Source organism: Colobus angolensis, unplaced genomic scaffold, assembly GCF_000951035.1.
Source record: "Colobus angolensis palliatus isolate OR3802 unplaced genomic scaffold, Cang.pa_1.0 Scaffold456, whole genome shotgun sequence".
Classification (NCBI taxonomy): domain Eukaryota; kingdom Metazoa; phylum Chordata; class Mammalia; order Primates; family Cercopithecidae; genus Colobus; species Colobus angolensis.
Window position 1 is genome coordinate 278412 of NW_012117999.1, and position 14182 is coordinate 292593.

Below are 14182 nucleotides of genomic sequence, written 5' to 3' on the forward strand. Positions count from 1 at the left end.
TGTATTTCAAATTATGTCTTCATATAGAGTCACATTATTTGGATCCTTTAAATTAATTAATGTGGAAAACGCAATATTTATTTATTTAGTCAATGAGAATGTCATTTGGAATTTAATGTTTCTTTTTTGACTTAAGCTCCACCTAAACTCTATTATCATAGGGAGACCAACATGGAAGTGTCTGATTTTTGTTTGCTGTTTATGTCATCTTTAAGATATGTACATGTAAATTAACCACTAGATTTTTAATGTGAACTTGGCTATTTTCTCTCAGGTATACCTTTACAGGAATTTATACTTTTGAATCACTTATTAAAATACTTGCAAGGGGCTTTTGTTTAGAAGATTTCACATTTTTACGGGATCCATGGAATTGGTTGGATTTCACAGTCATTACTTTTGCGTAAGTATCTTAATACATTTTCTATCCTGGAAGAGTAAATCACTGGTGGGAGCCTGTACTATATTTTCCTTGGTGGCTTGCCTTGACAGACCAAGCATTTTTCTTAGTAATCATATTTTTCTTCCAATCAACTTATTCAGTTTGGAGAAATTAGGAACTATCATGGTAAATTACATGTCTTTGGTTTCAATTAGCACTGTAAAGTAATAAAGTTTCCCAAATAACAGAGATTATGATTGATGACAATGCCATTTTCCTCTTAATTGGGAAATCTGATGGCAACACTCATGAAATTAAAAGGTCTTGATGAAAGACCAAGGCAGACATAGATTTCCCTAAATTCTGAATAACTCTGATTTAATTCTACAGGTATGTAACAGAATTTGTAAACCTAGGCAATGTTTCAGCTCTTCGAACTTTCAGAGTCTTGAGAGCTTTGAAAACTATTTCTGTAATTCCAGGTAAGAAGAAAATGGTATAAGGTGGTAGGCCCCTTATATCTCCAACTGTTTCTTGTGTTCTGTCATTGTGTTTGTGTGTGAACCCCCTATTACAGATATGTGACAGAGTTTGTGGACCTGGGCAATGTCTCAGCGTTGAGAACATTCAGAGTTCTCCGAGCATTGAAAACAATTTCAGTCATTCCAGGTGAGAGCTAGGTTAAACACCGAGGCTGACTTTAGCTACAGTGGTGCTACCAATCACAGCTTTTGTGCAGAAGCCTTGTTGCTAGTTGCATATTGCAAATAAATATGTAAAAAAAGCAAGAATTGGTACATCATTTTTTGGATGGATTTGATTCTTTGCTTTTTACTCATTGCTTTCTTTAAAACTATTCTAAATCAGCCTTTGAGTTTAACAAGTGTTGCATGAGGCATTTGCAGTAACAGGCTACATGGTTTGCATCCTATAACATCAAGCTTTCCGCATAGAAGCTAAACTATGAGACATTCAGATTGATGCAAATTTGACAATTTAGGCCTAAAACTGGCAATCTTTTAAGCTGCAGATAAATGAAAGAGCAAGGGATAGCATGAGTGCTGCATGGGGCTCAGATTTCAGATGTCTTCCTTTTTTTAACCCATACTCAAGCTTGCCGAATTCACAAATATATAACCTCATAATTCATCGACTTCAAGATTTCTTACTACTCTATTCATATAGACTTTTCTAAAACCAGTAAGGGGTTAGGGAGTAAGACATCTGCAAATAAAAGCAAAATATTTACACAAGGTTGATGTTTAAGCATGAATAACAAAATCATTCTTTTGCTCTAAGGAGTGTTTGGAAATACACATTTGGTTCATTTCCATTCACAGTTTTCTAATGAACGTACAAGTTCTGCTTTCATTCATTTTCACCAGCTAGCAGGCTTTTCATGAAAATGTTATTCAATCACAAACATTAAACTAATATTGTTGGCATTCTGCATGACATTTTTATTTTCCAGGACAAGCTCATGATATTTTTGCCGGTAAAATAGCTGTTGAGTAGCATATTTAAATTCCTCCTTCTGATTTTATTTGTAGGCCTGAAGACCATTGTGGGGGCCCTGATCCAGTCAGTGAAGAAGCTTTCTGATGTCATGATCTTGACTGTGTTCTGTCTAAGCGTGTTTGCGCTAATAGGATTACAGTTGTTCATGGGCAACCTACGAAATAAATGTTTGCAATGGCCTCCAGATAATTCTTCCTTTGAAATAAATATTACTTCCTTCTTTAACAACTCATTGGATGGGAATGGTACCACTTTCAATAGGACAGTGAGCATGTTTAACTGGGATGAATATATTGAGGATAAAAGTAAGATATACTCTATAAACCATTAAGTTGTTTAGTTCTCTAAATATTGAATATTATATGTCATAGAAATTATCTCAATTTAGATGTGAACCAAGTGACTTAGACTAATTTAAGATGATTTAACACATATAATAGAGATATCAAATGACACCTTATTCCTTTTTTTCTTATCTGTCCGTTGATATAGTAAAAGTTCTCATTAGAAAATGTATTGTCTTATACTCATGTTGAAAGTAATTTTGTATTATGCCATATTGCAAAATGTTTATTTGGTAGACATTAATCACGCATTTTCAGTCATTTTGATAAATAAATCAGTAGTTTGAACTATTCAGTGTATTCCACTGAAATGTGTTAAGAAGACTGAAGAGAAATAATTTGGCCCTATTTGGTTGATGCAGCATATGTATTGAGCACACATGCTGTATCTGAAAATAGAGAAACCATTTATCAAGATGAAATAAGAATTTGTGCGCTCCTCAGAAGGTTAAGTAATCCTGAGTTAGCCATTCACTTATTCATACTCTAATTAGTACCTTTAGTGTCATCGCTGTATTGTAGTTACCAGTTTAGTTTGATTATATTTAAGGTATGAACATCAGAATAATCTCATGTCATATAGTTCAGCATGATTTATTAACATTGAGCCCAGCCCCTCTGTCATTTTTCTTATGTGTGTGCATGTTTGTATGTTAATATAAAAATACATATGTTTGCATGTGCGTGCATGTTTTCTGAGATCATCTTTGCAACTTACTGAAGTTATATGCAATACCTTAAAAATAAAAACTAGATAGTTCTCCATAGCTTACAAATAAAAGCTAGATAAACTTAGACAACATATCTCTCCAAAGAAACAAGTTTATTTTCTTCATTTGAAAGGCAGAAATCAAGCAAAATTTCAAGCAAATCACTTATTTACAGCATCATAAGAGGCAATAAATACCTAAGCCCACTTCTCACCGGAAATGAAGTTAAAATTGGCAGGAAAAAAAATGTCTGAATCTATTTTGAGCCCAGGGAAAAAAAATATATGTAAAGTAAAATTTTATTTGCATGAAAACACCTAGAAACAACAAAGCTTTCTTCTTTCTTACTTTTTGTGCCCAGCAATAGACTGGTAGCTCTTTCTTGATGTATCCCACGCCATTTGAGCTTATATGTGCAATGAATGCTGATATAATAATGTTATCATAGTAATTCGTTCTGAACATTTTTCTTTTTAACATAGATTTGCCTACCATTTGTACAATCAAAAATGTTATATATTGATATTTGTTCAACATTTTGAAAAATCTCTTTAGCCATATATATTTATTAGTTTATCCATCTCATTATGTTTGAAAACATTTGTGAGCTTTGCCACCTAAACAGGGTGACTGAAGTGTTTTATAGGCTTTTAATGATTCTATTCCTTTCTCTCCAAATAGGTCACTTTTATTTTTTAGAAGGGCAAAATGATGCTCTGCTTTGTGGCAACAGCTCAGATGCAGGGTAAGTGATGCTTCCTGCTGAGTTTCAGTCCACACTACTCCATCAGCGCCAACAACCTGCCACCTCCCACTCACCCAGTCCCACTCGCTCCTCACTCGAAACCCTCCATAAATTCTACTTCATGGTGACTCTCAGAATAGCCAGGATAAGTGTAGATTCTCACCTCCTTCACACAGTCATTTGCTGCAATTATTTTCCTATGCTAGGTCACATCTAATCTTCCAAATTAATTCAGTGTAAAATAGAGAATAAAACAGTATAATACGCATCTGAAGCTCAATAGAATTCTTAAGCACATACTTTTTATAAGTGTGATATTTTATATATACTAATGTGTTCTCCACGGCTTAAAATGTAAGATCTCTGAAGATAATGTTAATATCTGAGACATGGGGAGTATTTAACATATGTTAGCAAAGTGGTTAAAAACATAAACTGGAGAGTCTGCATAGATTCAGACTTTGACTCCATCATATAATCTCACTTCTACTTGCCTTCATTTCCTCATATGACAAGTGGGTATAATAATAGGGTTTTTGTGATGATGATGTGGATTAATAAATGTAGAGCTGTTTAGATTGCTCAATAAGTGCTTGTAATTGTTATTATTGGGATCACCCAAATGTTTGCTATTAAGAAACATGGAACTAAAGCCTAGGAAAATTTTAAAATGCAGTTAATGTTCTCTATTTAGCGAAATTTTAGAGTCACACACAAAAGTCAAATGTACTTTCTTTGGACGATGATACTGCGGACATTAGTAGCTAATACCTTTAGCAAAATTCTCAGTGATAATAGGCTTTCCTTTGGACTTCTATGATGAGCACTATGCTTCCTTTATCTTCAGCTTCCAATGATAAGTAAATCAATTGATTTTCATGCCTTGTGTGTAGTGTACTAAACGCTTTACATACAATATCTTCTTCAATGTTTGCAAATTCGTGAGACAGGTTCTCTTATTAGCCCATTCTCACATGCAAGGTGCCTGAAGATTAGCAAATTAAGTAACTTGCCCAAGATGGTTCAGCTCAGAAGTGTGAGGCAAGACACTGAAGCCCCGCCTGCTTGATCTTCAAGGTCCTCCTATGACATTTTTACCACACAGTGTCATTCACTCCTTGTGGTGAGCCCCACCTATCCTTTTCTCACTTCTTTGCCCTGTTCCCACACTTACACACATTTTTGCCTCATGACATCTTCAGTGAAAATCAGCTTTTTCCTTACAGAGTTTTTTTAATCTGTCCTTAAGTCCCAGAAGATACTAATCATGATTTATATGGAGACATGATAAATATAATAATGACAATTATGAATCACAGAGGAATCCACAAAGCAGACCTAATAGATTCTGTTATTATATAAATCAGTCCACATAGTGCTGAGCTAAGTACTGGGTAAGGTGAGAGAAATCGGCTTTTTTCTAGTGCCCGTATAAAATAGACACTGGCATCTATTAAAAACAGGAAAACCAATTAGCAGACTTGCAGTTATTGACTTCCTCTCTTTCCTCTAACCTAATTACAGCCAGTGTCCTGAAGGATACATCTGTGTGAAGGCTGGTAGAAACCCCAACTATGGCTACACGAGCTTTGACACCTTTAGTTGGGCCTTTTTGTCCTTATTTCGTCTCATGACTCAAGACTTCTGGGAAAACCTTTATCAACTGGTAAGAACAGATAAAATGATTTTTCTGAGAATCCTAAAACACTGAGCTCAAGAGAATTGCTGTAGAATACTTTATTACTTAGAGTGTGAGCTTGTAACATCCTGTAAACAATTTATTATAATCTCTCTTCCATTTTGCAGACACTACGTGCTGCTGGGAAAACGTACATGATATTTTTTGTGCTGGTCATTTTCTTGGGCTCATTCTATCTAATAAATCTGATCTTGGCTGTGGTGGCCATGGCCTATGAGGAACAGAATCAGGCCACATTGGAAGAGGCTGAACAGAAGGAAGCTGAATTTCAGCAGATGCTCGAACAGTTGAAAAAGCAACAAGAAGAAGCTCAGGTATAGTGAACAAGCATACAGTCCTTTGTTTTTCTTTATCTAAATTCTTTGACCTAAATGTTGAGGTCAGTGGCAAGGTAGTTGACATTAGAAATATATCATATGTGTTTGGTAAGTGCTAGGAGCCTGTTTGTTTATTAAGAAGTTAATAGTTTATTGCAAAAATCTCTGTCAATAGTAATGGCATCAAAATATGGATAATTATAACTGCTTTACTGACGTTTTTTCTCCCTTGTGACTCTTTGAGGAAATTAACTATTAACAAAGGCCTCGTTTACTCAAACTTGCAGAGTAGATAAACCGACATGTCCTCAGTTGAAGTATTTTCTTAGGGGAAGAGGAATTCAGTTACAGTTGCTTCTTCATTGCAGTATCACCAGAGGTGGTAAGGGTCAAAAAACCAGAATCAAACTAAGAAAATTATTTCATTGAGTCTGGAAAGGCAAAGGCTTATATTTGTTCTCTTTTATATAAAGTGTATAAATGCAAGTTTGTGGGTTACATCGGTAAATCACTAGTGTGTAAACATATTAAAACATTAGCACTCTCTGCCTCCTACTCTACAAATCCTTTAATTTGGACTTGGTGAACCTTCAAAATAAGGCAAGAATTTTTCTAATTATATTTGCTTGACTTAATGGCACTAACTAATTCAATTGCCTATTTTTGTCTTTTTTTGTATGTTGAATATAATTCCCTTTTATCACTGAGTATTCCTAAACATGTAATAAAGGTCAAAGTATACTGATATAATAGCAACAATATTAAACACCATCTTTCTGCCAAAACTACAGTTATACTTTACAAATTCATGCAGATGCTATGATCTAGGATTCTCAAATAAACAATCTGTATCATGTCTTTGCTGTGCATTTCTTAGTGAAATACTCAATTTAAATCACAGAGAAAAATGTAATTAAAATAAAATACTTGATTGAATTACATTTAATAATTCAATTTCTTTATTGTGTGAAAATGGAATCAAAGGCAAATGTCTACCAGGTTTAAATAGGAAACCTTTAATTCCTAAATTACTTCCTTCTTAAAATATTGTTCAAATTATAGAAAAAGTTATTATGATCTTTGAGTGTCTTGCTCGTATTATTAGATAATTAGGCATCATAGTTGAGGACAGAGCTTGAAGGTTCTCATAAAAGTCATGTGTGTCATCTTCCATATGACTGCCCATTTTATTCATTGATTGGTCTAATAACAATGTACTGCTTTCTAAAATACTGAACGAAATGGAGAATTGTTTTTCAAGATTATCTTCATGATATTGAAGCTCAGTTAAGCAGTAACATGATAATTATTTTTTAAGTTTATATACAACTTCCACCTACTTTGCGCCCTTCTAGGCAGCAGCTGCGGCCGCATCTGCTGAATCAAGAGACTTCAGCGGTGCTGGTGGGATAGGAGTTTTTTCAGAGAGTTCTTCAGTAGCGTCTAAGTTGAGCTCCAAAAGTGAAAAAGAGCTGAAAAATAGAAGAAAGAAAAAGAAACAGAAAGAACAGTCTGGAGAAGAAGAGAAAAACGACAGAGTCCGAAAATCGGAATCCGAAGACAGCATAAGAAAAAAAGGTTTCCGTTTTTCCTTGGAAGGAAGTAGGCTGACATATGAAAAGAGATTTTCTTCTCCACACCAGGTAAAAATATTAAATTACATGAACTGTGTTCTCATAAAAGCTTTTTAAAGAATATGCCAGAATTTGATGGAGAGAAAACTGCCTTCCACCTGGATGGCACAATGCTTTCAGAGCAGTGATGATTATCAAGTATTTTGGCTATCACTTCAGAGAATTTGTGAGTTTTACAACTTTTTGGAATCCCAGAAAGGAAATTTTAGATCCTTCTGGGTTTGGAAAGATTTGCAGTTTTGAGGCTTTCTTAAAGATTCAAAAATCTTGGAGAAATTTTCCACATCAGAAATTATCAGCAGATGGTTGCCATCTCTTCTTAACTATTGTGCGTGGATCTAGTGAACTGTGGGTTTTCTGAGTGACAAATTCCCAGAAGTGGACCAGAGACTCTTTTAGGCCATCTGCGGCGTTGTTCCCATCAGGTGCAAACATTACATCATCACATGCCAAGGGCATTCTTCTTGCCCTTGTTGCAAAGGGGACTGAAACAAAATATCTCTAAAAGTAGCCAAAACTCTCAGACAGGTACTGAGGGAGATTTATGACACGAAATAAAAAGTAGTGTTTAGTTGTACTTGATTATCTGTGTTTCATGTTAAACATGGGACTTGCATTCGAAGAGTACTGTGATTTATAAACTGCAACAGATATTCACTGGGTGCCTCTGCCTTTTGTACCCATACAAGTTGTTGAAATTTTAAAATTTAGAATCCTAATTGTCTTTGAAATCACCAAGAGAATTCACAGGAATACACAGTACCTCAGAAGACATTTTCACCAGGAGTGAAACCTTAATATCTATACAGTAACAATAACAATTATAACAACAACATTGATAATGGCTAATATTTACACATTGTGTTGTTATTTGTAATATTAATTCATGTAAGCCTTTCACTATAATCCTAGGTAAGTTCTAATTTAATTAATATCCCCAAATTTTGTATGTGAAGAGAAGCAGGGGGCTGCATTCTTTGTTGAGTACCTATTTTATGATTGGCATTCTTTCTATACTCTCAAAATTAATGCTAACAGTTCTGTGGAATAGTATTATTTTCATTACTATAATGAAAAAACTATTTTGGATCAGTAAAGTTAAATAATTGCACAATGTCATATAGTAATAGAAAAAGTTATTATGATCTTTGTTTATATTAGGGTTGTTGGTATTCAAGTTTTGCCTGGTACTGAAAGCCTTAAACTTTCCACTTCATCAAGTTGCCTATGAAGAATGCCTCTAAAAACTGATAAGGAAATTTACAATATAACTTTATTTAAAAGACACAATGGCATTATACTTTCTTTTTTACTTTTTTGTAGTACAGACAAGCTCACATAACCTTACATGTGATATATATAAATTCTTGTAGGTCAGCCTTATTCATTTCAAATCCAAATAACATCATAAGATAGGATACCTTGGGGATTAATTCAAATTTAACATAGGATCTTTAAACTAAATATCAAAATTTACTCGGTCTCTTTCATTTTGTTGTCACAATCATGATGATTCCATTACTGGAAACATTAATCAATATATAGGAATCCTTTGAAAGGCAAATCCCCTGTTTACAGCATTAGTGATTCCAAAAAGGAAGCAAGAAAAAGAAAGGGGGTGGGGGGACAGAGAGAACGGACAAAAGGGAGCAAAGGAGGGAGGAAGGTAGAGTATTTTTGCCTACATTTTTACCTAAGTTTGCCTAAATTTTTGCCTAAACTTGTCTAAGTTTTGGCCAAAATTTGCCTAAATTTTAGCCTAGATTTGAAATTTCATATCAACTTCATATCAAACAGATACCCCAGAGATTCTCTTCAATTTGCCTTATTTCTAATTGAATAAAACTAATTCTAGGCAAAATAGTGAAGGCTGATAAAGCTAGGCTCTGTCCTTCCTTTTTCTGTACGTTTTGCTCATAGATATGATATTCTCCCAGCAGCCTCTTCTTCATACCTCTACATACCTTCATTTCCCAGCTAGTTGGGTATTATAAGCAATCACTGACTTAGAAGAAATGGCATGGCTGGCTCAATTTGATACTTGTTTCTTAAGCAGTCTCTATATAAAAATAGAGTTAAAGACTTTATTTTGCTTGATAAAGAAATAGTCATACAAATGTCTAAGAGGATGGAGAGGGAGACAGAAAAAGACAGAGGGAAAGAGAGAGAAAGGGAAAAGGGGGTGAGGAGAAAAGGAAGAAGGGAGGAGAGACAGAAAACCCTGAAATCCCACCAACCCCATTTTGCAAAGCCCTGAAGGTAATACTGAAAATGTCAAACCAGATAGAAGTACTTAACCTCGGTATAGTAATGGAGGGCCCATCGTGTCTGTTAGATTTTTAAGAGTTTGAGACCCCAAAATATTAGGAATTATTGTTTTGTGATGACATGATTATGTTGGTAACAATCTCTGTGTTTGTATTGAAAAACTATACAATGTAAGCCTTTACTGCAAGATTATAATTTCTTTAGCAGAGTAAGTGGACATATGAAATGTTTCTTAGACTCCGATTTGACTTAGTGTGATAGAGAGGGGAGAAGAAAGTCAAGAATGTAATTTCTAACCAAGTTTCAAGATAATCTGGATTTTTTTGAAATATTTATAAGGTACAATTGACCTTAAATTATTACTTTATTATTTATTTGTGATAAGCTATGAGTTTTGCTTTTTAAAGATTCATTTAGTATACGGAATATTTCTTACTGGCCATCTTTTTTGTGTGTTACAGTCTTTGATTACTATGCATTTATGTAATGAATGTCAGCAATAGAAGTTGATGCTAATGGATGGGACACAATCATTTCTCATATAGCTGTCACATGTAAACTATGTTTTGTATAGTTTAATTCATCCATGATCCTTGAAAAACATGCAAATTTATAACTTATTTTCTTCCAACCTTTCTATGGCTCCAGTTGAACAAGGTCCTGGCAGTTAAAATATAAACTCTTACTAAAAGCAATAGAAATATTCTTCATGGCAAAGCATGTATTGTTTGCCTTTCTTTTTCAGCTAATGATGAGCAGTATGTCACACATCCTGTAAATCCAGTAACTGTTATGTCCTCATAGCTAATTCAAAGTTCCTTGTTAGAGGAGAGAAAGGAGACACAAAAGAAGATGGATAGTCTAACAGCAGCTTTAAAAAATAACTACCTGTATGGAAAACAATAAAAGAAAAGTATGAATCTTACTAATGTAGTTAATAGGATAGAAATCATGGGAACAACAAAAGGAGAGATGACTTCTGTCATGGGAGCCATAAGTCTTCTTAGAAGTGATTCTTACGATAAATAACGAATAGAATCACATAAGATAGTGTTTAACATTTACAGACGTTTAATAGACACTATGATATTATTGAGAAAAAGTAATTCTTTAGCTGGAAAGAAAATAAAAAGCATACTTATTGGTCAGTGTATTACTCTGTTTTCATGCTGCTGATAAAGGTATACCCAAGACTGGGCAATTTAGCAAAGAAAAAGATTTAATTGGACTTATAGTTCCATGTGGCTGGCAAAGCCTCACAATCATGGCAGAAGGCAAAGAGGAGCAAGTCACATCTTACTAGGATGGTGGCAGGCAAAGACAGAGTGAGAGCCAAGCAAAAGAAGTTTCTCCCTATAAAACCATCAGATCTCATGAGACCCATTCACTACCACAAGAACAGTATGGGGAAAACCACCACCATGATTTAACTATCTCCTACCAGGTCTCTCCCACAACAGTGGGAATTATGGGAAATATAACTCAAGATGAGATCTGGGTGGGAACACAGCCAAACCATGTCATTCCACCCCGGCCCCTCCCAAATCTCATGTCCTCACATTTCAAAATGAATAATGCCTTCCCAACAGTCCCCCAAAGTCTTAATTCATTTAAGCATTGATTCAGAAGTCCACAGTCCAAACAAAACTTCCTCAGAGACAAGGCAAGTCCCTTCCACCTATGAGCCAGAAAAATCAAAAACAAGTTAGTTACTTCCTAGATACAATGGGGATACAGGCATTGGCTAAATACAGTCATTCCAGATAGGAGAAATTAGCCAAAACAAAGGGGCTACAGGCCCCATACAAGTTCAAAATCCAGCAGGGCAGTCAAATCTTAAAGCTCCAAAATGATCTCCTTTGACTCCATGTCTCACATCCAGGTTATGCTGATGCAAGAGGTGGGTTCCCATGGTCTTGAGCAGCGCCACCCCTGTCGCTTTGCAGGGTATAGCTTCCCTCCTGACTACTTCCATGGATGGGCTGGCATTGAATGTCTGTGACTCTTCCAGGTGCACAGTGCAAGCTGTTGGTGGATCTATTATTCTCGGGTCGGGAGGACAGTGGCTCTCTTCTCACAGCTCCACCAGGCAGTGCCCCAGTAGGGATCCTGTGGCAGGGCTCCGACCCCACGTTTCCCTTCCTCACTGCCTTAGCAGAGGTTCTCCATGAGAGCCCCACCCCTGCGGCAAACTTCTGCCTGTACATCCAGGCATTTCTATACATCCTCTGAAATCTAGGCAGATATTCCCAAATCCCAATTCTTGACTTCTGTGCACTGGCAGGCTCAACACCATGTGGAAGCTGCCAAGGATTGAGGCTTGCACCCTCTGAAGCCATGGGCCTAGCTCTACATTTGCCCCTTTCAGTCATGGCTGGAGTCATAGGGATGCAGGGCACCAAGTTCCTAGGCTGCACACAGCATGGGACCTTGGACCGGGCACATGAAACCACTTTTTCCTCTTAGGCCTCCGGGACTGTGATGAGAGGGGCAGGCACAAAGGTCTCTGACATGCCCTGGAGACATTTTCCCCATTGTCTTGGGGATTAACATTCAGCTCCTCATTACTGATACAAATTTCTACAGCCTGCTTAAATTTCTTTTCAGAAAATGGGATTTTCTTTTCTGTGACATAGTCAGGCTACACATTTTCCAAACTTTCATGCTCTGCTTCCCTTATGAAACTGAATGCCTTTAGCAGCACCCAAGTCACTTCTTGAATGCTTTGCTGCTTAGACATTTCTTCTGCCACATACTCTAAATCATCTCTCCCAAGTTCAAAGTTCCACAAATCTCTAGGACAGGGGCAAAATGCTGCCAGTATCTTTACTAAAATATAACAAGAGTCACCTTTGCTCCACTTTCCAACAAGTTCCTCATCTCCATCTGAGACTATCTCAGCCTGGACCTTATTGTCCATATCACTATCAGGCTTTTGGTCAAAGCCATTCAATAAGTCTCTAGGAAGTTCCAAACTTTCTCACATTTTTGTGTTCTTCTGAGCCCTTCAAACTGGTCCATGCTCTGCCTGTTACCCAGTTCCAAAGTTGCTTCCACATTTTGGGTATCTTTTCAGCAGCACCCCACTGCTGGTATCAATTTATTATATTAATCTGTCTTCATGCTGCTGATAAAGACATACCTGAGACTGGGCAATTTACCAAAGAAAGACATTTAATTGGACTTACAGTTTCATGTGGCTGAGGAAGCCTCACAATCATGGAAGAAGGCAAAGAGGAGCAAGTCACATCTTACACAGATGGTGACAGGCAAAGAGAGGGTGAGAGCTGAGCGAAAGGGATTTCTCCCCTTAAAACCAGGAGATCTCTGAGAACGAACAGACTGTCTGCTCAAGTGGGTCCTTGACCCTCGAGTAGCCTAAATGGGAGACATTCCGACTAGGGGCAGACTGACACCTCACAGCTCACATGGCTGGGTTCACCTGTGAGATGAAGCTTGCAGAGGAATGATCAGAAAGCAACATTTGCTGTTCAGCAATATTCACTCTTCTGCAGCCTCTGCTGCTGATACCCAGGCAAACAGGGTCTGGAGTAGACCTTGAGCAAATTCCAGCAGACCTACAGCTGAGGGTCCTGACTGTTAGAAGGAAAAATAATAAACAGAAAGGACATCCACACCAAAACCCCATCTGTCCTTCACCATCATCAAAGACAAAGGTAGATAAAACCACAAATATGGGGAAAAAGCAGTACAGAAAAGCTGGAAATTCTAAAAATCAGAGCACTTCTCCCCCTCCAAAGGAACGCAGCTCCTCACCAGCAGTGGAACAAAGCTGGATGGAGAATGACTTTGGCGAGTTGAGAGAAGAAGACTTCAGACAATCAAACTTCTCTGAGCTAAAGGAGGAGTTATGAACCCAGTGCAAGGAAACTAAAAACCTTGCAGAAAGATTTGACGAATGGCTCACTAGAATAACCAATGCAGAGAAATCCACAAACAAACTGATAAAGATGGAAACCATGACACGAGAACTATGTGACAAATGCACAAGCTTCAGTAACTGATTTGATCAACTGGAAGAAAGGTATCAGTGATTGAAGATCAAATGAATGAAATGAAGCAAGAACAGAAGTTTAGAGAAAAAAGAGTAAAAAGAAATGAACAAAGCCTCCAAGAAATATGGACTATGTGAAAAGACCAAATCTACATCTGATTGGTGTACCTGAAAGTGATGGGGAGAATGGAACCAAGTTGGAAAACACTCTTCAGGATATTATCCAGGAGAACTTCCCCAACCTAGCAAGGCAAGCCAACATACAATTTCAGGAAATACAGAGAATGCCACAAAGATACTCCTCGAGAAGAGCAACTCCAGGACACATAATTGTCAGATTCACCAAAGTTGAAATGAAGGAAAAAATGTTAAGGGCAGCCAGAGAGAAAGGTCGGGTTACCCACAAAGGGAAGCCCATCAGACTAACAGCAGATATCAGCAGAAACTCTACAAGCCAGAAGAGAGTGGTGGCCAACATTCAACATTCTTAAAGAAAAGAATTTTCAACCCAGAATTTCATATCCAGCCAAACTAAGTTTCATAAGTGAAG

The 14182-nt window shown here is 36.8% G+C and overlaps 1 protein-coding gene across 2 annotated transcripts in view; it reads left to right on the top strand.

Moving 5' to 3' along the window:
* SCN2A (sodium channel, voltage gated, type II alpha subunit) overlaps positions 1–14182 on the top strand; it is a 166603-nt gene that overhangs the window by 70046 nt on the left and 82375 nt on the right. For both annotated transcript variants that reach the window (XM_011958022.1, XM_011958021.1), the window contains exons 5-11: positions 275–403; positions 960–1051; positions 1933–2205; positions 3636–3699; positions 5224–5365; positions 5506–5712; positions 7071–7358. In XM_011958022.1, the coding sequence (XP_011813412.1) occupies positions 275–403; positions 960–1051; positions 1933–2205; positions 3636–3699; positions 5224–5365; positions 5506–5712; positions 7071–7358 (1195 nt within the window). The remainder of the gene's footprint in view (positions 1–274; positions 404–959; positions 1052–1932; positions 2206–3635; positions 3700–5223; positions 5366–5505; positions 5713–7070; positions 7359–14182) is intronic.